General features: G+C 37.5%; 1 protein-coding gene across 3 annotated transcripts in view; it reads right to left on the minus strand.

Annotated features, from left to right (window-relative positions):
- The window catches only part of PTPRR (protein tyrosine phosphatase receptor type R), a 274,918-nt gene that overhangs the window by 91,846 nt on the left and 159,249 nt on the right, over nucleotides 1–23,823 (minus strand). The window contains exons 11-13 of one of the 3 annotated variants that reach the window (XM_060656975.3): nucleotides 21,348–21,503; nucleotides 14,453–14,563; nucleotides 1,973–2,235 (exon numbers count right to left, since the gene is read on the minus strand). In XM_060656975.3, coding sequence (XP_060512958.3) covers nucleotides 1,973–2,235; nucleotides 14,453–14,563; nucleotides 21,348–21,503 — 530 coding nt within the window. The other 2 variants (XM_060656977.3, XM_060656978.3) reach the window with 2 other exon arrangements.

The raw sequence follows: 23,823 nt of genomic DNA on the forward strand, positions 1-23,823 counted from the left end.
AAGGGCAGAGCTGGGTCTGGAGTCCAGTTCTCTGGACTCCTGGTTAGTCTCCAGGAGAAAGTTCCATCTTGTCTACAGCCCAGACAGCAGTATTGTGGTACCCAACTAAGAAAATAGTACCTGGAGATCCACATGGATCCATCAGGAAACCAACCAGTATTTGGGGGTGATGAGGAAGGGAGGAAGACTTGATTGCTCTCTGTTTTTCTTCTGTTATGGAGTCAAAGTGTTCTCCCTTTATAGGACTTTAGAGATCACTGCAACAAGTCCCTTTCCTTTTACTTCATTCATTTTTTTGGACAATATTTCAAAAAATTTGAATGACCACTTTGGTCTTCTGAAGTTTTTATATTTTCTAAAGGGATGTGGCATGTGAATGTGTGTGTGTGTGTGTGTGTGTGTGTGTGTGTGTGTGATGGGATATATATTTAGAGATGTGATCTGAAAACCTAAGACAACAAAAAGGACAGTGACAGAAAATGAAGATATAGGAAAATAAGAGGAAAATGAACCAGGGGAGTGTACCTTGAGAGCCTCTCAGTTCCCCCACTACCCTCACATGCAGTGTTGGATATAACATCAATCATATATATATATATATATATATATATATATATTTTTTTTTTTTTTTTTTTTTTTTTTTTTTTTGAGAGAAAGGGAAATAGAAAGGGAGTGAATGGGGGAGAGGGGCAGAGGGAGAGAAAGAGAGAGAAAGAGAGAGAGAATCCTAAGTAGGCTCTACACTTACCACGGAGCCCAATGGGGGGCTTGATCCCACAACCCTGGGATCATGACCTGAGCCAAAATCAAGAGTCGTATGCTTAGCCGACTGAACCACCCAAGTACCCCATTCATATTTTAAGTATAGATAGGAAGCTTCTTACTTTAAGAAATACCATGAGGGGTGGGGGGGGGGGGGGCGCCTGGGTGGCTCAGTCGGTTGAGTGTCCTACTTCTGCTCAGGTCACGATCTCACGGTTTGTGAGTTCGAGCCCCATGTCGGGCTCTGTGCTGATAGCTCAGTGCCTGCTTCAGATTCTGTGTCCATCTCGCTCTCTGCCCCTCTCCCGCTGTACTTTGCCTCTCTCTGTCTCTCAAAAATGAATAAATGTAAAAAAAAATTAAAAAGAAAGAAATACCTTGGGAAAGCTTTACTTAATATTTTGGGGGAAGTAAAGAATTAGCTCTTTTATGTACTTTGCATATCATGGTTTTCATATATTGGCTTTGTTTTGAATGAGAATGTGTCAGTATAAGTACATCACAAAGGCAGGTAAAGCAACTAAAAAAAATGTCATGGATTTTGAGATTTACTGTTTGCTCAGAAGAAGCAGAGGGACAACTTCATAAAAAATTGATTTGTGGGGTGCCTGGGTGGCTCAGTTGGTTGAGTGTCCAACTCTTGATTTTGCCCCAGGTCATGATCTCACAGTTTGTGAGTTCAAGCTGTGCGTCGGGCTCTGTGCTGATAGTGTGGAGTCTGCTTGGAATTCTCTATCTCTGCCTCCCTTTTTCTCTGCCCCTCCCCTGCTCACACTCTCTTAAAATAAATAAATAAAACTTAAAAAAATTGATTTCTGACAATGATTCTTCCCACTTCACATCAAACAATGTGGGCTTTGGTAGGAAATACCTTAAGTTTATTCCTAGTCCTTCTATCTACCAGAGTTTCAATGACAGTTAAAGGAGATAGTGTTATGTTACATCACCAGCCCTTAAAATGTACTCAGTACATTTGATTATAGAAGCTGTTCTGTACTTGAAGATGACCTTGGCTTGGGTCTCCACAGGTTAAATGGAATCTGATGTAACGAAAATATTTTTGTAACATAGCTAGATTCTTTGTAACATAGCAAGATGGCAGTAAGCGATTTTAAATCCAATATGCCAATCATCTCTGGTTCTATCATTTTTAGTTGGTGAATAATCTTAAAAAAAAGTAACCTGTAGGGGGATACAGAAAAGCTCTTACCTCTCCTGAAGTCCTATGGGCTTCATTTTGAAAGGAGAAGGGCAGACAGCGGTGGTAGCTTTGATCTCAGGAGTGTATCGGCCTTGAGGGTCCACAACCACATTCAGCACCTTTGGGGCTTGCTCGGGCTGGACCATGCTGTTGACTGTCTTTGCCTCAGACTGTGCTGGCTGTAATGCAATGGGTGATAGGTGGATCTCCTGATTTTTCTCTTTATCTTGTCGCAAGGAAAACTGAAACTTTTCTTTTAATCTGTAAAGAATCTATAGAAGGAGATATAAAGTCTTGCTGTCATATTTTGCACACTAAACAACAAAATATAATCTCTTCCAACCCAACCCAGAAGACAAACTAAAATGAAGGTTCAATGATAATACAACTAAGCAAAGCCTTCCAGAATGGTCTCTCAATTTTATTATATTGAAATTTTTTTCCCCAAAAGGATATGGTTGGTATTTCTAGTTGTTAAACAAATGTGTTAATGGATCTATTCTTCAAATATATATTCAAAAGAAAATTTGGCTAATTTTATGAAAGTGCCAGATGTCAGTTTGATCACATGCAAATCTTTATTCAAAATGGCTGAAATGGAAGGCTGATGAAAGGAAGAGCCATGAAATATGTATGGGCTGATGACATTTACAGAAACAGAGATCTGCATCCAGTACAACATGGGAGAATAAAATCTTGTAAAATATAATGAAAACATGGTTATGTTATAAATCTTAATTTCTTATGTTGGTAAATATCCACACTAGCCATGTATTAACTTGAATATCTTGTAACTTCTTGAAAAATTTAAATGTAGGGCACTTATCAAAGAATAATTTGGATAACCAGAATTTCATTTCTTACCTCTTTCCCCTTTTAATTAAAAAAAATTTTTTTAATGTTTACTTATTTTTGCGAGAGAGAGAGAGAGACAGAGTGCGAGTGGGAAGAGGAGTAGAGAGAGACACACACAGAATCTGAAGCAGGCTCCAGGCTCTGAGTTGTCAGCACAAAGCCTGACGCAGGGCTCGAACTCATGAACCACGAGATCATGACTTGAGCTGAAGTCGGGAGCTTAACCGACTGAGCCACGCAGGCACCTTCTCCTTTTTAATCTTGAATGCATGTAGGAAAAAGCAAATATATTACTTTCCTCCATTCTCAGAGTCCTTTCTGGAATGGCTAATTCACTTCAGAAATGGTAGGATTGTCATTTTTAAATTTTTGAAGGAATTGGGCTGGCTTTGCTCAAACCCTCCATGGACTGAATTGTGAAGAAGTAGAGTTTGTTTCTCATCCTCAGCCTTCTCTTTTAATAAGTTTTTCTTTTCTATTTTTATTATTTTCCTTTTTAATTTATGATTGACTTTTATTTTCTAGAGAGGGAAAGAGTATGCAAGCGAGGGACAGGGACAGAGGGAGAGAATTTTTTTTTTTAATGTTTATTTATTTATTTTGAGAGAGAGAAAGCTCTAGTGGGGGGAGGGCGGAGAGCAAGAGAGACAGAATCCCAAGCAGGCTCCAAGCTGTAAGCTCAGAGCCCAATGCAGGGCTTGAACTCATGAACCATGAGATCATGACCTGAGCCAAAGTCAGGAGTCAGACACTCAACTGACTGAGCCACTCAGGTACCCCTATTTCAACTTTTTTTAAAAAAGATTATTTTATCTTTTCTAGTTTTATTAAGATGTAATGGACATATAACATTATATAGTTTAAGGCATACAACATAATGATTTGATGTTTTTTTTCTCTTAATGCTGACTCCTCTACTCCAATTACCGCAGAAACTATATGCCCTTGGGGTGCCTAGTTGGTGGCTCAGTTGGTTAAGTGGCCAGCTTTTGGTTTCAGCTCAGGTAATGATCTCATGGTTCATTGAGTTCAAACCATGTGTTGGGCTCTGCACTGACAGTGCAGAACCTGCTTGGGATTCTCTCTCTCCCTCTCTCTGCCCCTCCTCTGCTCTCTCTCTCTCTCTCTCTCTCAAAATAAATAAACTTAAAGAAGAAACTAGATGCCCTTGTATTTCTTCAAGTATGTTCTCAGGAAGTGACTTGATAAGTTAATGCACATAAAGGGGTGACTTAACCCATTGTCTGTAATTACAGCACTGACAATGTCTGCATTTTAAAAAGCTTTAGGCCAACTGAACTCCCTTGTTTAATGTCTGAAATCCATTAGCTGAACGAGTGATATTTTAAGGGAGAGGGCTTTCTTGGCACTTTTCAATCATATTCACTCTAACTAGTCCTAAGACTAAGTCTTTCTTTCAAAGTCTTTTAAATTCTAGTTATATCTATATTGAAATCTACTGGAAAAAAAAATATATATATATTTGTTAAAGAATTAATAAACAGAAAAATTAAATTGAGAAAGAAATTGAGAAAGAAATAATCTGAAATAATGGAGAAGATAAATACCTTTGAGAATGTATTTCAGGAAAATTTTAGAAAATATTTGTCTAATGTTCTTAAAATACATTGGTAGCACTTGTGGGTATTTATTTGAGGAAAATGAAAACACTAATTCGAAAAGATATATACATACCTATGTTTACTGCAGCATTATGTAGTAACAATAGCCATGATATGGAAGCGACCTCAGGGTCCATCCACTGATGAATGGATAAAGAAGATGGCACATATACACAATGAAATATTACGCAGCCATAAAAAGAGTAACATCTTGCCATTTGTAATAATATGGATGGACTTAGAGTGCATTATACTAAATGAGATAAATCAGAGAAAGACAAACGCTATATAATTTCAGTTATATGTGGAATCTAAAAAACAAAACCAATGAGCAAAGAAACAAACAGAAGCAGACTCATAAATACAGAGAACAAACTGGTGGTTGCCAGAGGGAAGGGGGTAGGGTAATGAGGGAAATAGGTGAAGGGGATTACGAGGTACCAACTTCCATTTATACAATATAGAAGTCACAGAAGCATAGGCAATAGACTCAATAATACTATAATAACATTGTGTGGTGGCAGTGGTGACTATGTTTATCATGCTGAGCACTGAGTAATATATAGAATGGTTGAATCACTATATTGTACACCTGAAACTAACACACATTGTATGTCAACTTTACTACAATGATAAAAATAGAAAATGGTTGAAATGGGCAAAAAATATGTTGTTAAAAAGTCTGCTTAACAAAATAATATTCTAAAAAATCAAAAAGAAGCAAAACACAACAATGTAAGATGAAAAGGTATCAGACTGAGATGAAGAAGAAAAGCATTTTAAAAGCTGAAAACTCGGGAGCAGGATGAAAATCTTTTAAGCAGCAAAGAACGGAAATGACAATGCAGAAAACACAGCCAGTGGCATATGTGGCAAAGTCAGGAGATTGCCTGGAATATATAGCAAAAAGATAAGAGAACAAGGTGAAAACAAGGGAAACAATGGCATACAGAAGTCAGAGAAAAGTCACTGTGAACGATAAACCAGACTAAGTGAGAGAGCTGTGAATCATTCAGAACTATTTTTCAGTGCCCACTGAATGTCATGTATTGTGAGACCTACTGAGGATTCTGCTATGAACAAAATAGACTATACCCTGTTCTCATGGAATTAGAGATATGGAATGAAAAAGGTGCTCAGCCAAAAAACATGTCAGTTGAAAAAAGAATAAATGTGAGGGGAAAATGGGAGAGTTTTTGTGACAGAGGAAAAAATGCATTTACAAAAAAATGCATGAATTCCACATCTCGATAAATTGAAGTTCATGAGAATGAAGCTAATAGTATCTCAAATACACAAGGTGTCAGGGAATATACTGCCTGTGTACATTTCCTGGAAAAAATTAACCCAAACTCATGAGAAAGATGACACAAAATTAAGAACTGAAGAACTAGAAATTGTGATATAAAAGGGAGTTTTGAAATTATGTAAAAATGAGTGAAAATGAAATTTAATTATGTCTCAGGTCCAACATCTCAGATTATAACAAGACAGAGGTTTGGGCAGAGAGGTAAGAAATAGGAGCGATTGTACATTAAGTGATTTATTTATTTATTTATTTATTTATTTAATTTATTTAATTCTCATGTTAGATAACATACCTTGTAGTCTTGTCTTCAGGAGTAGCATCCAGTGATTTATCACTTACATACAACACTCAGTGCTCATCTCAACAAGTGCCCTCTTTAATGCCCCTCACCCATTTTCCCTCCTCTTCCCCCACCCCATCAACCCTCAGTTTGTTCTCTGTATTTAAGAGTCTCTTATGGTTTGCCTTCCTCTTTTTTTTTAATCTTATTTTTCCTTCCCTTTCCCTAGGATCAGCTGTTAAGTTTCTCAAGTTCACATATGAGTGAAGTCATGTGATACCTATCTTTTTCTGAGTGACTTATTTCGCCTAGTATAATACCCTCCAGTTCAATCCATGTTGTTGCAAATGGCAAGAGTTCATTCTTTTTCATTGCCGAGTAGTATTCGATTGTGTATGTGTATATTCATCAGTTGATGGACATTTGGGCTCTTTCCATAATTTGGCTATTGTTGACAGTGCTGCAATAAACATTGGGGTGCATGTGCCCCCTAAGTGTCTTTGAAATTAGGGATACAGATGGAATCAGAGTTAGAATGATCACTATAGGTCCTTCTGACTTAATTATACATTGAAAAAATTACAGTCCATCTGAATCATGTGGCTTGCCCAAAGTCAGCAGTCAGTGAGGGCAGATCCAAGTCCTGGGGCAGTTCTGCTTTGCAGACCCATGTACTTTCCACACCCTTACATTACTTCTGGTGCTGCTCTTTGCCATGCTATCATTCTTAACGATTGACTCTGACCTCACATCTGCTGCAGATCGGTTCTCACCACTGGCTTTCAACACCACCAAATCTAAGAGTATATCTTTTGTGGATTAAAATTTCTCTTTAAGGAAAAGGACTATGCACCTAGGGAGTATAACTACAAATGCATTCTTATAAATTGAACTGTCAGGCAATTAAAAATAATCCTTTTTGTCTTTTATTCAGTTCACTTCCTCGTACACTGGAAATTTTTATACTGGTGGCGTTCACTGACAAAGGTAGGGTAAAGCTAAATCTTAAATTTTTGAAAATGATGGTGCTAAATATTCCTATGAGAAATATTACTGCATAAGAAAAAAAACAAAACATCTAGTATTAAGTGACAAATCTTCTTACTCTTATTATAATTACTTTTACGAGCTATAGGATAGAAAACATTGAAGATAAATATCCCTACCCTGTGTATGATGCCTAAGAACTGGGGGGGGGGGGCAGTTAATTTACTGCTTCTCTTCAGTTTTCATAACCCTCAAAGGCACTTTGCCACCACTTTGCGCAAACAAAATCCTAGAAATACTAGAACAGTACCAATAAGATAACACAAGATTGCTAAGTTAAATACATAATTACTAAAAGGTGAGGCAATAGAATTTAAGGCAGGACATCTTTTTAATTTATTTTTATTGATTATTTTAAAAAATATTTATCTATTTAAGTAATCTCTACACCCAACATAGGGCTCAAACTCATGACCCCAAGATGAAGAGTTGCATGCTTTTTGCCTGAGCCAGCCAGGTGTCCCTAACTTTTTATTTCTTAATTGCAAGCCAGCTATTTACTTGAATGAGAAGAGAAACAAATATATCTGTACCTTCACAAAAATATCTTTAATAAAAGATAATACATATGTTATATATTCTTAGTTCTTCACATCTGAATATAATATGTACATCAGAACATTTGATTGCCTGTTTACATTTGGGTTTTGGAGAAGCATATTTTCATTTCCAAATTAGAATATTTGGAGAAGCATATTTTCATTTTTAAAATGAAAATTTGGAGAAGCAAATACTTATTTTCAAAAATGAAAATGAGACAGCCAAGGAAATAACAGCTTTCTCAATAGCTCTTGACAGGTAACTTTTATGATTATATTGGTATAGAAGTAGCTCTAGTCCAAAGTCCTTCTTTACTTCATGAGTTTATGTTCTTGCTGAAGAACCTTTGCCACATATTTTTACAGTCATTGGCTTACTTCATCGCTGGTTACAGGTCAGCTTTTTAATCTGTGTCATATGTGTACAAACTGATGCCTACGCCTTTGATTAGGTAGAACTGATGCCTACGCCTTGGAGAATATATAATGCTTACAAGACACTTTAAAAATACTCAAGAGTGAGGACACCTGGGCGGTTCATTTGGTTGAGCATCCAACTCTTGATTTTGGATCAGATCATGATCCCAGGGTCATGGGATTGAGCCCTGCATCAGGCTCTGCACTGAGCATGGAATCTGCTCAAGATTTTCTCTCTCTCTCTCTCTCTCTCTTTCTCTCTCTTCCTCTCTCTTCCTCCCCCCCCTTCTCTCTCTTTCTCTCTTTCCCTAAAATTTAAAAAAAATACTCAAGAGAGAGACTTGGTTGACAACACATGGAAAGAATGGAAGATGTTGTTACCTGGCAATAGGTGGGTTGTCATGGAATTAAGTTGTAAGACAGTGGTTCTCAACCAGCAGGGATTTAGCCCTTCAGGGGCATTTGGTAATGTTCTGAGATGGTTTTGGTTGTCATACTAGGGTGTGTGGTGGGGTGCTACTGGCATCTAGTGGGCAGAAGCCAGGGATGCTGCTAGATACTCGACAGTGCACAGGACAGATCCTCCTCTCTCCCCAATATAATTACCCAGTCCCTTTGTGTGCTCTTGGTCAAGTCACTGATCCTCTCAGGATCTTGGTTTCCTCATCAGTAAAATTAGCAAACTAAAATACATTAAGTGTTTATGCATGGAGTCTATAGTTAATAATACAACACTGTATACTTAAAATACCTTGCTAAGAGGGTAGATCATATGTTAAGTGTTCTTATCACAATACAAAATAATAATAATTAAAAAATTGAGTGCCTGGTTGGCTTAGCGGGTTGAGCATCTGACTCTTGATTTCAGCTCAGGTTATGATCCCAGGGTTGTGGGACTGAGCCCCGTGTTGGGCTTCACGTTGACAGCATGGAACCTGCTTGGGATTCTCTCTCTCCCTCTCTCTCCGCCCCTCTTGGCTCATGCATGCATGCGCTCTCTCTCTCTTTCAAAATAAATAAGCTTTCAAAAAATAATAAAAAAATAGAGAGCAGGAGGACACTTTTGGAAGTGATAGGAAGATCTATGACAAAGATGGTGGTGACGGTTTCATAGGTATATACTTATCTCCAAACTCACCAAGTTGTGTCCATGAATCTGCACAGCTTTTTGTATGTCAATCATACTTCAATAAAGTGGCTTAAAAATGCATGGAGTATTTAGGACCACACAGTAAATTTAGTGCCAATTTAGTACCAGTAAGTGTGCAATAAAGGGAAGACATTAAATATTACTATTGTTATGATTTTTATTATTAAGAGGATTGCATTCTTAATACTTAAGAAGTAAACAGTTTTTATTAAGATAGGACAAAATTAAAAATTGCTTCAAGGCACATGCCTACTCTGAAAATGGTATGTTTTACAGAAATGGTTCTGTAAACAGATCATTCCAGCCAGAAATCTATTCCCATTTCCCTCAGTCTCTAGCAATTATATATAACCAATTAGAAGAGGGTAGCTGTTTATGTCCACCTGTGACATGTTTTCACTGCATGGGGCTCAGGCTATAGCAGGTGATCTGACATACAACTTCCTGTCTCAGCTACCAAGACCATGACTAGAAAACTTCTACATGACTAATAATTGGCTTTTTTATGGGTCTAACACGCTAAAACTTTTGTTGACATCAAGAGCTCTTTTCCTGTATTTTCTAAAATTGCTTTCCAGAAGCAATCTGGCTTGCAGATATCTCTACCTACATTTCATAAATGCCTTTGCACTTTGTAATAAACCTCTAAGTACATTTGAAGACTTAATTTTGATGATAAATGTTCTTTCCATTGTTTATTGAAGTTTAATAACTAATTCTTAGTAATAAATTTCCCCTACCTAAAACAGACTGAATGGATTGGAAATTGCCCACACACTTTTCCTTGGAAAATTGTATTTGTCTATTTGTCGCTCCACCCACTCTACATTCACATTTGAGAGGTGCTAAATAAGTCACACATTTGAAAATGTCATGCATGTCTAATTTTATGCCTGGCAATATAATTTTTTTTATTTTAAGGAAAGTAAACAATATGCCACATTTCAAAAATTTTGCCAAGCCTTATGTTATTGTTACATAGCACACATAATCCACCATCACAGCAATTTACCTATAAAATTTCATAATAAAACCATATGCCTTTTGTTTCTGTGGTATGTAGGAAGGCTGGATCGAAATAATGGTATTTGATCTCTCATACATATAGTTATTGCCAGAGGGGAAATTCTGTATTGTGTCTTTTCTTTTGCATGGAATCAACAAAATCATGGGAAATAGAATCAGAATATTATGTGTTTGAAAATTGCAAAAGTGATAGCACAACTATTACTGAGAGAGCCAAGTAAAAAACTTACTTTAAATCAAGGTCACTATCAAAAGTACTTGAGCAAAGATAAGCTTTTTTAGAGAATCACATTTGACAAGTCCCTAAATGTGAACTGTTGACATGTCAGTGTTATAGTTGCATCAGATAAACTTAACTTCATGTTAAATCCAGTCTGAGTAGGTAAAAAAATTTTTTTTTCTTTTAAAATTTATTTATTCTGAAAGATAGAGAGAGAGTGGGGCAGGGGCAGAGAGAGAGGGAGACAGAGAATCCCAATCAGGCTCTGTATTGTCAGCATGGAGCCCTATGAGGGGTTTGAACTCACGAACAATGAGATCATGACCTGAGCCCAAATCAAGAGTTGGACGCTTTACTGACTGAGCCATCCAGGTGCTCCAGAATTTTTCTATCAGTATTAATTCCTTCATGTATACTGCTGGTTCCTCTGTTACGTTTTTTCCCTTTTTTAAAATCTTATTTTAAAGAGAGAGAGAGAGAGTATGTGTGTGTGTGTGTGTGTGTGTGTGCGCGCGCGCGCGCGCGCGCACACACACACACACACACACACACACACACACACACACGAGCGGGGGAGGGGCAGAGAGAGACGGAGAGAGAGAATCCCAAGCAGGTTCTGCGCAATCAGCACAGAGCCTGATGGCGCTGGATCCCATGAACTGTGAGATCATGACTTGAGCTGAAATCAAGTGTCAGATGCTCAACTAACTAAGCCACCTAGGCACCCCTCCCCTGTGACTTTTCAAAGCGAACTTTTCTCATGAAAATTTAAGATTGTGTTTGAAATATATCATTCTACTTCTTTCATTTATTCAAGGGCAACTGGAAGACACATGAAAAGTGTTGTTTCTCTCACTACCCCCACCTCCAACGTGTTCCTTGCCCAAGAAATGGGAGCTCCACCAGCCAGGTACTCAGCCAAATAAATGAGGAGTCAACCTTAATTTCTTTCTTTCCTTCTCCCTGAGAAGGGAGCAAATCCTGTCATTTCCGTTTACAAATAAATCCCAACCGTTCACTTCTCTCCATCTCCACCACCATCCCTCCTCTGGGCCATCATCATCTTTGTCACCAGGCTAACACAATGGCTTCCAGAAGAGTCCTACTGCTCCCAGCTTTGCCTCGTGTTCTGTCCCCAACCACTCTTCACCAGCACAGCACCTGCTCTTGTAAATCCACACATCAAATCACATCAAAGCTCTGCTTAAAACTTTCAGCTTCCACCCTTCTTGTTAAGCCCAGAGAGGCTGGCTTATTCCCACCTCAACTGCTCTGTCCTCTGCCTGGGAGGCCCTCTCCCCACATTGTCACATATCTTGGAAGTCTCCGAGGGTTCTGTTCTGCTCACTCACTATTAAGGTATCTCTTCACAGTGCTGCACAATATATAATTTTTTTAAAAAATGAATAGACTTCATTTTTTAAGATCAGTTTTAGGTTTATACAAAACAGCAAAGAGTACAGAGTTCTCATATACCCTCTCTCCCCTATTTCCCTAAACAATTTTCCCTATTAACATTTTGTATTAGTGTGGTCACATGTGTTACAATTGATGAGCCAATACTGGATATTATAATTAACCGAAGTCGGTAGTCTAGATTAGGGTTCGCTCTTTTTGTTGTACATTCTATGGGTTTTAACAAATCCATGATGCCATGTATTCACCACCACAGTATTGTACAGAATAGTTTCGCTGCCATAAAAATCTGCTGTGCTCTACCTATCCATCTCCTCTCCTGAAACCTCTGGCAACCACTGATCTTTTGACTATCTCTAAAGTTTTGCCTTTTCCAGAAGGTCAAATACTTGGAATCATGCAGCATGTTCAGTATTTGTTTAAAAAAAAAGTACTAAATTATTATCTGTGTCCCCCCCCACCCCCCCTTTAGAGTATAGGTCCTACAAGAACAGGGATCTTTTTCTCTCCTTTGGCCACAGTGCCAACCACAGGTCCACAGTGTATCCCCTGCAGGAATTTGTAGACTGAATGAATGGATGAATCTAACTGCCAACCAAGTGGACAGCAATCACCCATACTTTGGAAACATTCCTTTCTCGATTTGTTCTAGTAACTTTGGAGCAGACTTATCTAGGTTTCTGACTTTTACATTGATGCTTGGCAAAAACTGGGAAAAGAAGAGCTAGTCTCTGGCCCCAAGGGGTTGAGAGTGTGGCCACCACAGATTCTTTTGCCTCATGAGACCAATATGTCATGAAAGGATTTATCCAGTCATGCTGGATATGCAGGTGCTCCTGAGTTAGAGAGGCAGAGCCTGGACCAAGTCCTACATGGTAAAAGCAGGCTCTGCTGGGCCTCTCTCTGCCCTCCAGGACTCAGAGGCTACTCAGGAATCTGCTTTCCCACTTCCCTCCTTTACCCTAGCCTTTGCTCTGCCCAATCTTATCCGTCCACCCCTCCCAACGCACCCCCAGCAATCTCTGCTTTTAGCACTCTCAACCTCCTTGAATTCTCCTCTTCCTCCCATCTTTTCATCTGTGAAGCAGAAAAACACTCTAATTGTGACTGACAAGAGAGAAAAAAGCCCTCAAGATTCCTCAGATTAAGGAAAAGAAGAACCGCATGTGTTAAAATAGTGCAATTAACTATTACAACAACAACAACAAAAAAAACACACCCTCTAAAATACTAAAAAATGCCCAGAGGTCTCAGTCATAGTTTCCCTAAAATCTCCAACTTTGTCTCATTAAATTTTTCCCTCTCAGTCTCCACCGTTTAATATATAAAAATCAAATTTCTTACTCAATGTTTAAGTTATTCTTTTTATTATTGTGTCACAATTCTTAGAAATCTTTCTAAATGTGTGCCCAAAGGAGACCAGACGCTTCCGAATTCATGATGATGGAAGCTTTAGGGTGTCCTTACTGCTTCCTATATTTAGACTCGAGGAAATATGCCCATCATCACCATGTTCAAGGCCTTAAATGTTTTATATCCTTCAAGTTTAGACTTACTCAGCCTCTGCCTTTCCCAACTAAGCCCTAATCTTTCTAACATAAACCCCTCCCCAGCAGGGGAAGCATAAATGAACAAAAACCAATAGGACACTTAGCAATACTGTTGGTTGAATAGTATGTAGTGTGATGTCTTTTGGGGGCATTTAAGAGCTAAGGAAGGAATATTTTTGAAAATGTACAAAATTAAAAAGAACATAGCACAAGAAAAAAAAATGTTTAAACCCCTTTGTAAACATCAAATATTTTAAAGTACATCACAGAATTTTTGAAAGAATAGGAAAATCTTATCAACGTATTTGAAAAGTAACTATTAACTCCCTCAATACAAAATAGAGCTGCCTAGTTTAGTGGGTTTGCTCTGGGTTCTTTTTTATTTTTTAATTAGAAATATACTTTTAAAGGCTACACATTTATAATTTATAATTAACAGAACTATTTGCCATGTATACTTTTATACTTTTTAAATTCATTCACCTAAAAAGTTAGTCAACAGTGAATTATCTAGCCTTTGAGCCTATGATCATCCCTTTTAATGCCTAGAATTTCAGAGAATGCTATCTATCTTTAGCTATTTATCTAATAGCATTAATATCTAATGCTATTTATCTTTAAAAATAAATAAGGAAATCAACGATTCTTAAAGATATAAGCTTGCCCCTAAGACGTTTCTTTTTAAAATTTGTCCTGAGTTCCATAAAGATGATATAAAAGAAGAAATAAAGTAAGCCCAAAGTGTGCCCATGGGACTTTAATGACTTTGAGGGCTCCAGTGACCACGGTAAATCACTTTCTAAAGCTTCATTCCCAGGGTTGATCAAGTTACTAAAAGCCTCAGTGCAATTACAGCCTTATTCTGCAGGTCAGAATCTGTAATTCCTTAGGTTTTCCTTAGCTATCACTCTGCCGTCAGATATGAAATATTCCCAGTCTAATAGGATCATAGCCTTGCTTCTGTTCCCAGTCTTTTCAACATTCGTTTGAATGACAGTATCCCATAGTATTAAGCAGTGGCTCAGTAAGGGATAAGATATATAAAGAAGCAAACTTACCATCAAACACGTTACTATAATAACAAAGATGCTGAGAAAAATGACAACAGCATAAAATCCTTCTTTGCTCCAGATTTTGTCCGCTTCATGCTGCCCTTGTAAAACATTTTTCTTTAAAAGCAAAACAGAAAGTCTGACGTTAAATGAGAGTTTGAGGAGAATGGCGTTCTTATCAGACACTCAACATATTTTTAGCTTCACTCCATTCAGTGTAGTAGAACACACCTACGTCCCCCGCTGCCAGAGCTGCTTCTCAAACTGATCTGAGACGAGGACAGCCGTCCCTATACATGAAGAGATGATTTTATCTCCTGTGCAGGAGCGAGCGTGCCGGACATGGCATATTGGGTCCTAGACTTTGTAAATGTCCCTCCAACAGTCTCTCTGGGAAATTACCTGGTTCATAAGTAAAAGAGTTCTGTTCTTTTCTGTGTTGAGGAAACTGTTTCTGAAGCTTTCCTTACTGTTTTAAGTCCCCTCCCACAATACCAACACCCTGGTTTACGTGCTGTAATGCAGCTCTTGACTTTAAACAAAAGTGAAACAGGTGCAAACAAAATCTCTTGATGCTTTTATAAACAGACACTTTTATAACAGTGTCAGGATCATTTCCTTCCTTTTTTTCTCTTTCGTCAAATCTTTTTTTTTTTTTCCTTTGAATGCAGTCTACTTTTGCAGTTCACCTCCACCTGATTGAAGTTCACCTCCACCTACAAATTGTTAGGATATTATATTTTACTTAAAGCAACAGGGAGCATCAAAAAGTGCAGAATCATTTGGAAATAAAAGTAAGATAAATAGTTTTACTTGCGCCTTTAAAATTTTTTTGCTTGCTGCTTAGTGGGTGAAAGGGTGGAGAAGAAGCTGAATAAAATGTGAATGAGTGTCTTAGTTTTATTTCACCCAGTCCTTCTTTAAAAAAAACCCCACATCTATTAATATCACAACTTAGAAGGCAATTAAATTTTATAATTCAGTGAAATTTACAGATTCATAGTTAAGGAAACTTTAGCTTGAAACTGAATGGCCTACAGTTGGGAAAAACATAAATGCTAAATCAAGTCAAATGTTTCCGCTCATCTAAACTTCCATTTTGTTGAAGTATGCCTTTTATTTCCCTCGGTGAGAGTCCTTGTCTGTCTTTGGATATTGCCTCCAACAATTAAGAAAGCCCTGAACAACAAGATATTGATGATGAAAAAGCCACATGGATAGTGGCCATGGAGAATGAGAGTTCATCTTGGGCACCCCAGTGGCAGATGAGTGCCCAGCTTAATGTAACCACTGGGGTGACTTCAGCTCCTACTATGTGGAAGAGAAAAACCACCTACTTGATCCTAGTCAACCCACAGAATCATGAGAAATACATAGTTGTGTCAAAAATAAAATTCTTGAAGAAAAAGAACACCCCTGTCCTTGTAGGTGTCTGAACTTTGAAATCATTGTTAAATTATTTTTCAAGACTTTTTAAAAAATACAACACATTCAATGTTTGTAAATTAGACAAAAATAAATAGTTGCCTTAAAAAATAGTTTATAAAAACTTTTATCCTGGAACTCAAGTTGCTGGGGACTTGAACAAAACAGAGCAGAAAGGATCTTGGAGTTCAATTGTGATTATAAAAATGATTTGAGGCAGACTCCTATTGCTTGCGTAGTTGAATTTCCATTGCCTTTGCTTATAAAACACTGATATGCTCACTGTAACATCTCGCCTACTTTCTAAGACACAAATTCGTAGATATAAGAAATGACTTGTATGTATTTTAAAAATATGTAAGTGGTCAGTTGAGGGAGAATCTGAAAATACTTGCTTGATGAAATGATTAGAAACCAAGTATCCTACTGGAAAGGAAATCTTGCATTCAAGTGGTGACTTGTCTTTTACTCTTTGACCTCAGCCAGATCATATTTAATACAATACCTCTATAAACATAGCTGGAAACTATCAGAAAAAAAAAACAACTCTTGTAGAAACCAGGTATAAATATGGTAATGAGTTTTTTACAGGCAACTAAATAACAACTATTGCTTGCTATAAAAGCAAACTAGTTAAGCCTTCAAGTAGGCAGCCTAAACTTGTCAAATTTAACTATGAGGATCTGAGCTTTAGTTCATGTAAAATTTGGATAAAAAGCAGTGGTTAGGTGGGTGGAAAGAGATTTTGTGTTCCTAACCTGATTTGGTTCCTTTCTTTCTCTTTCTCTTTCTTTCTTTCTTTCTTTCTTTCTCTTTCCTTTCTGCTATAGTTCGACACCTCTGGAATATCAACATGTTCCTTTCTGCTTAAGACAAATCTGTTTTGTTTTCTCTTTTAACCAAAGTGGTGATGATGGAAGAATTAACCTCCTACCCCCACTCCCCCACTCCTAGTTAGAAAGGCACTTGTTTTGAACTCCTAGAACTTAGTCACTGCGCTTTCTTGGTAAATAGATTTCCTTCTGAGTCATGCTATTACTGCTGAGCACTACTATATTTGTACAGAGATCTAAAAAATTGATAAGGATAGGGTAATAAATGGAAAAGTTTGTAGTTAAGATCCCACAAGTCAAAAGAGTATAATTCACAGGAATCTCCAATCTAACCTTTGCATAAGGTTAATGTGATGCCTTTACAGTTTGTCAAAGGGCTGAGGGTTCAGTAATTCAGAGGCTCCACAGTCAGGTCAAACCCAATGCCACTGTATTATCTTTACGTCTTATATCATAGCTACATCTACCTACATGCTTTGCCCTTTAACTCTGTTGCAGTGAAAGAAGCTGATGAATTTTGTTTATTACTTAAAATTTGGGCTGTTTCCTGTATCCACAATACGGCTTCTCTGCATTGTTTAATAATTTGATGCACGATAGTTGTCTTAATTGTTTTTTTTTTTTTTAAACAATTCTGATCCCAAGTGATGGGAGACATCCCAAATGCTAGAAGACATGATTCAGAGGCTTTAGGAGATATATCTTTTTAGAAGAGATGAAGCACACAGAATAAGAATGAAGTGGAAATATTTTAATTATTTGGTTAATTGCGTTAGGTAGACAAACAAGGTGTATCCTACAACAATATAATTTTGTTAGATAAATGCTAAATGTCCACTGTATTATGCATAAAGTGAACAATTCGTTCTGAATTACCCAACACATGTTATCTTTAATTGTATTCCTCCTCTGCTTTGTATGGTCAGGACTATAATTCTTTAGATTGTTGACTAATGTTCTAGTTTCAAGGAATAATCACCATGCTCGTGGGTAATGGTATATATTTATTTGGTATATATTTTTTTCTGTATGTGAATATTCCATGAAAGTATCATTCAGCACCTTGGCCTGTTAGTTAAGGAAGGTAACTTCCTCCTTTGAAACATAAGACCTGCCAAATTGGCATAATTCGCCATTAAACAACAACAGCAAATCCTAGCTCATTTTTGCATTATCAATGTAGAACTTACTATTTCAATACATATTTAATTCAGTCATTAATTAATTTTTAATTAATTTTATTAAAAAATTTAAAAATAGAAACTAAAATAATGAATTTCATTTTATTTCCCTAAGATTTAATTTACTAGGCAACAGGAAGTCTAATTTTATCTTTATGAGCATCTTATAATAAAAAAATATGGGAGTACTTACAATGTTCCAGCTCATAAAAATATATAAAAGAAATAATATCTTTTTCTCCCCCAAAACTTAGATTAAAGTGAAAACAGATGAATAAACAAAAGTAATTCTGTATTTGGTATTTTTGTTTCCCAAGAGTCATTTCCAATTAAATCAAGCAGATAAAGAAACGGCAACGATGGAAAACATGTCCTTCCCTGAAAGTAATGCATATTAACTTAGAAATAGATGCTTTGAGACCGCATTCACAGTGTTCTCTGATCCAGATAAAGGATGAGAAACCAAAATACCAATATTCTTTTTTTTTCCTGTTAATAAACATGTTAGCACAGCACAGTGATAATTTGGGAATAAAAATGTGAAAGAATGGGTTGAGGCATAAGTTGTTATCAGCATTAATGACAAAGATGACACAGACGACAGTGTTAATGACAAAGATGAATAAAGAAATGGAGAAACAGAATACCATCACCAGCTTAAACAAATATCAACAAATGCTTTTGCAGTGCCCCTTTGGACCCTATGTTGCTGAGGTTGCCCGGGACCATAGATGGCTTTCTCCTGTTTCTGCATTAGGACTTCAGGTCAGAGGGTAATGCTGGGTCCATTCTAGAAGTGCCTGAACAAAAAGCCGCAAACAATCCATCCTTCTCTCCTTACTGAAATGCCTCATATCCAATTAAAATACTTCCCAGTCTCCTGTCGGTAATATTCTCTAGATTCTAGATTTCCTAGATTTCTAAATTTCTACACTTTCATAAAAAGTATCACATTTTGCCCATCAAGTATACTTCCATTATTCAACTACACTACAGACCTGTGGTCTATGGTGGGCTAATAGTTCTGTGACAAGCTCCTCATTATCACTGGGCTGAGGTGTGTTGGAGGACAAATACTTAATTTTTACTGGTTTTTTTGTTTGGTTTGCAAATCTGGATGACTCACTAAGCTGCTGTATTCCTAAAGCATTCAGAGTGGCATTTAACTCAGAATAAAGCAACAGGGAAGAGTGCTTATAATATTCACTGAAAGATTATGGGAACAAATAAATAAACCCAATGGTCTTTTTAAATTTTACAGCACTGTCCTGGGCAAGATAGTGTGCAAGGCCATCTGTCAAGGGCCTAGATATGGAAATGGTGTTTGGTTGGATACAAAAGGGAAGCCCTTCAGAGTCGCATGCAATCAGGGTTGAGGAGGAGTTTGGGTGTTTAAGCTCATATTGACCTTTTCCCCTGGCCTCTCTGAAGCAGGAAATGAGGGGCTTTCTTTCTCAAAGCTCCTATGGCCCAGTGTGGTAACATTACCATGGATTCTCCTTATCTGCTTATATCTTATTTGCCCTACTAGAAGACAAACTCATTGAAAGCCAAAATCGTATTTTATTTATTTACTTGTTTGTTTATTCATTTATTTGTCCAACTTTGGACACTACCTAGCACACTGCTTGTCTATTTGTGTGCCCATTATATGCCAGCGTCTGAATGAAGGGGTGGAGACAACAGATAAAGTGAAATGGCATATGTTCTCAAGGAGCCTATAGGGTAGAAATAGGTTTGAAGACCAAGACGGGATAAGGGCTTCTTGCACGAAGCTCAGTGAGAACACAAAGCAAGCGCCCACATCTGTGGAAGCACAAGGGAAGGCTTTGCTATAGAGTAGACTGATCTTGAACCACGAAAGGTGTACAGATGGATCAACATATGCACAAGCATGGAGGGAAGAGAGTATGGGGGTGTCCTGGTACTCACTGAGTGTAGAGGTGCTGAAGCCTAAACTAGGAGGGTGTTGTCCAACAATCAGAAAGTCCAGTGCACAAAGGACCATATATCATATTAAGAAATCTAGATGTGATTCTATAGCATTTAGGAAGCCAAAGAAGAATGAAGAATCATGACATTAGGAGAGCACGGCCAGATCTGCTCTGAAAAAGATTACTCTGTGTGACAAGAGGGAAAATCCCTTGTGTGTGTGTTGGGGTTGTGCAGAGCATGGAGAGGGCAAGGAGGAGAGCAAAACTAGATGCAGCAAGACTGGCTGGAGGTTGTTGTTACAGTCATGGCTCAATGATGAAATACATCTTCATTCTGCCAATAAAAAAACTGTCTTGCATTCAAATTATATTTGTTTGGTCCCTACTCCATGTGAGGACTTCCACATAGATTTCTAAAATTTAATTCATATTTCAAGTCTATAAGATAAAACTATACTCCCCCTATCTTTTTTTTTTTTTTTTTTTTTACTATACCCATTTTGGATATGAAGAAACTGAGGCTCAGAGAGGCTGATACTATGCGAAAGACAGACTTAATCTCATAGAGATTAAATCACTTGCCCAAGGTCACACACATCTTACGTGCTGGCTTTGGGATTCAAGCTCAGTCTTGGACCAAAGTTTTTTATACCACACCGGTGATATCTGCTGAAATGAGAGGCATTGTGCTTCCCTGAATAGGGGAAGAGACTAGGAGTCGAGATGTCTAGATGTCAAAGGTTGTTTTATACCTCATTTGCTTTGTCACTTTGGTGAAGTCACTTAATTTCTATGAGCCTTACTTTCTATATCTGTAAAATGTTCACATATGCTCCCTCAGAGTCTGAGTCTATGATTCTGTGAATTTAATTAAATGCATTCAGGATGATGATCATTCCAGCAAGTTTGTTAGAATGGGACATAGCAGAAGGTAAAAAGGGACTGAATTTATTCAGGGGCGAGGAGGGTGGAGATGGTGGGGGCAATTTAAAAAGTGCAGATTTAGAAAACACTATGAAGAATACATTCATAGTTCTTAAAATTATGTTCCTCAGAAAACAAGACAAAATAAAACAAAACAAAAACCCCATCTCAAATGAATTCCTAGATTGTGGACAAAGGTAAGTATCTGGCAACCACTGTGGCAATGAAGGCAGTGAGGAGTACACCTGTTGAAGAAGAGAATAGAAGGGTGTAATTTTGGACACTTCAGTTTCAAGTAATCAACCGACAAATATATCCAAATGGCTTTTCTTCAACACAATTTACTGGATAAGTCAATAGAAGCTACAAGACCATAAAGATTTGGAGAAGAAAGTGCCTCGGAGTGGAATTTTGATGTGAAAATAAATTCCGTAAGGAACAAACATATTAAGTATGAAGATCAGAGAATTCTGACCCTTAGGGAGATTTTTATTATCAAATAACACACAATAAACAGCTTTCATTTCAACACCTCCCAGAATCGAGTTACCATGTCATGCCAACTGTACACATTTTTAAATGAAATATTCCATGAACAACATACCTCAGGGGAGACTTCTATAATTCCAAATTGAGATAAACTTTGATGTAAGACATTTATATTAAGTGAACGCAGCACTTCCTCAGATGGGAGAGCATCCGAAATTCCTGCTTTTCGGTTTATAGGAGACACAAATAGTTCAACACTGTTCTTCTTTCCCTAGTAAAAGCAAATTATTTGTGTACATTAATAGGCATTTTAAACAGCTTTGGGAAATATTTTCACCTTCCCCCTAGAAACATTAAAGAAAATCAGAACCCTAGAATGTCCAAAGGCATCTTGGCAATCACATTTATTAGTTATCTGGTACACTCAGTATTAACAGCCCAAAGCCTGAGATTTTCCAATGGCCTTCTTTCAATTAGTTGACACTTCAAGATTTGTATCTTTATATTTCATTGGACTCTGGTTTAATTTCCATTCCATGTTGTGATTTTTGAAACATATCGTGTAGACGTTCCTGAAGTCTTTTGTGTTTAAAGAGGCATTTTAAAATAAAATAAATTAGGGACGCCGGGGTGGCTGAGTCAGTTAAGCGTCCCACTCTTGATTTCAGCTCTGTTCATGATCTCACGGTTTCTGAGTTCAAGCTCTGCATCAGGCTCTGTGCTGACAGTGTGCAGACTGCTTGGGATTCTCTCTTTCCCCTCTCTCTCTCTGTCCCTCCCCTACTTGCTCTCTCTCTCAAAATAAATAAATAAACTTAAAAAAAAACTTTTAAACCAAATGAATTAAATAAAACCTGTTATAATGGTACAATTATTAGACATCACCACTCCATATATTTTTCTTATAACTTGTATTAACGTAAAGGCTGAACTAAGGAAGGTGATGCTAGATGAACTTTGAAGTTGCTTCCCTGATCCTGTCTTTCACCTCAACTATATTATACTTTTAAAATCTACCCTTGGTAGAAATGCATATGCCGTGCAGTAATATCATGGTACTTTCCTATTAGTATTACCTCCTTAGCTGAAATGGAAACACGGTATTTCCTACCATAAATGGCTGATACGCCACATGCACACACAAACCAAACACCACTCAAAAATGACATTGTCACTGATAGATTCTCTTCTACAACTTATACACTGCACTTATGGAGGGAATTGTTGTTAGTCTTTTCTTGTTGATGCATGGAGTTCGCTCATGCTAGACAACGATCTTTCAGTGCAATTTATCAGAAGTTCAGCCAGGTATAAAATGCATTATCATGCTCACTTCGGCAGCACATACACTAAAATGCAGGGTCAGTGTCCTCCTGGAAACCCAGAAAAAACGTTTCTGTGTTTGCGGGAGATATCAGACAAAGACTAAATACAGCATAATGCTGACGTGAAACATGTTTATAATAATTTAAACAGTTTCTGACCTAATAACCACAATGGTAGGAATAGATGACTTGTTTTGTGCCTGATACACTCCTAGGTACCTTAAATCTGTTATCCATTTAATGCTGAAAACACCTCCAGGGCACAGGTATCATAGTTTCCATTTTGCAAATGAAGAAATGTAAGTGGCTTGCCTAAGGTCACACGGTAGGACATGGTCAGGCTGAAATGCAGTACGGTTCTGTCTGCCTGCCTCCAAAGCACCGTGCTCTACTGCCTCTTGCATCATCATAGCTCCATCTGTTATAATAACTGCTCTTAGAAACAGACATATATAGGGGCACCTCGGTTGAGGCATCTGCCTCTTGATTTCGACTTAGCTCATGATCCTAGGGTCGTGGGATCAAGCCCTGTGTTGGGCTCCACACCGAGCGTGGAGCGTGCTTAAGATTCTCTTTCTCTCTCTTCCCCTCTCCCCCACTCGCACTCTCTTAAAAACAAGCCATATATATATATATATATATATATATATATATATATATATATATATAAATGCCACTAACATTCTCTGAGGATAAGCATATACCTCCCTGTGTGTTCCAAAACTATTTTTCATCCCTGCAAAGAGCTATTATGCTCATTAAATCTATACATACAAAAGTATATCCAAGATATCTAAGCATACCTAAAAGATTTACGTCTAGATCTAAGACATCTGTAATCCCTGTCTTCTCACTTGAGCCGGCTATGCCCTGGATATAAAAACCAATTTTAATTCTTTCAGGATATTGGGGAGTGTTGTATTTCCTCTTCAGTGGTACTGTGTTAAAAACTACAGTTGGGTTTTTTTTTAAGTTTATTTAGTCTCAAGAAATAGTTGACACGGAATGAAAGTTATCATGGGGTCTGAAACAACTCATCCTCCACACACAGAAAAAATTCAAAGAAACAAAAACTCTAAAGCAAAATAAAAAGCAAATTCTTCTCCGTAGCTGAAAATACAGATATTGACGCAATAGACAGATAAGCCTAAGCAGGAGCGTAAGAATTTACAGGAGGGGTATGTGCAGTGAGGTATTAGATGATCCCAAAGCCCCTTTTCACAGGAACTTTAGGTAATTAGATTTTTACAAAGAGAAAATCTTATG

The sequence above is a fragment of the Panthera onca genome, chromosome B4 (genome assembly GCF_046562875.1).
Source record: "Panthera onca isolate mPanOnc1 chromosome B4, mPanOnc1 haplotype 2, whole genome shotgun sequence".
NCBI classification, from domain to species: Eukaryota; Metazoa; Chordata; class Mammalia; order Carnivora; family Felidae; genus Panthera; species Panthera onca.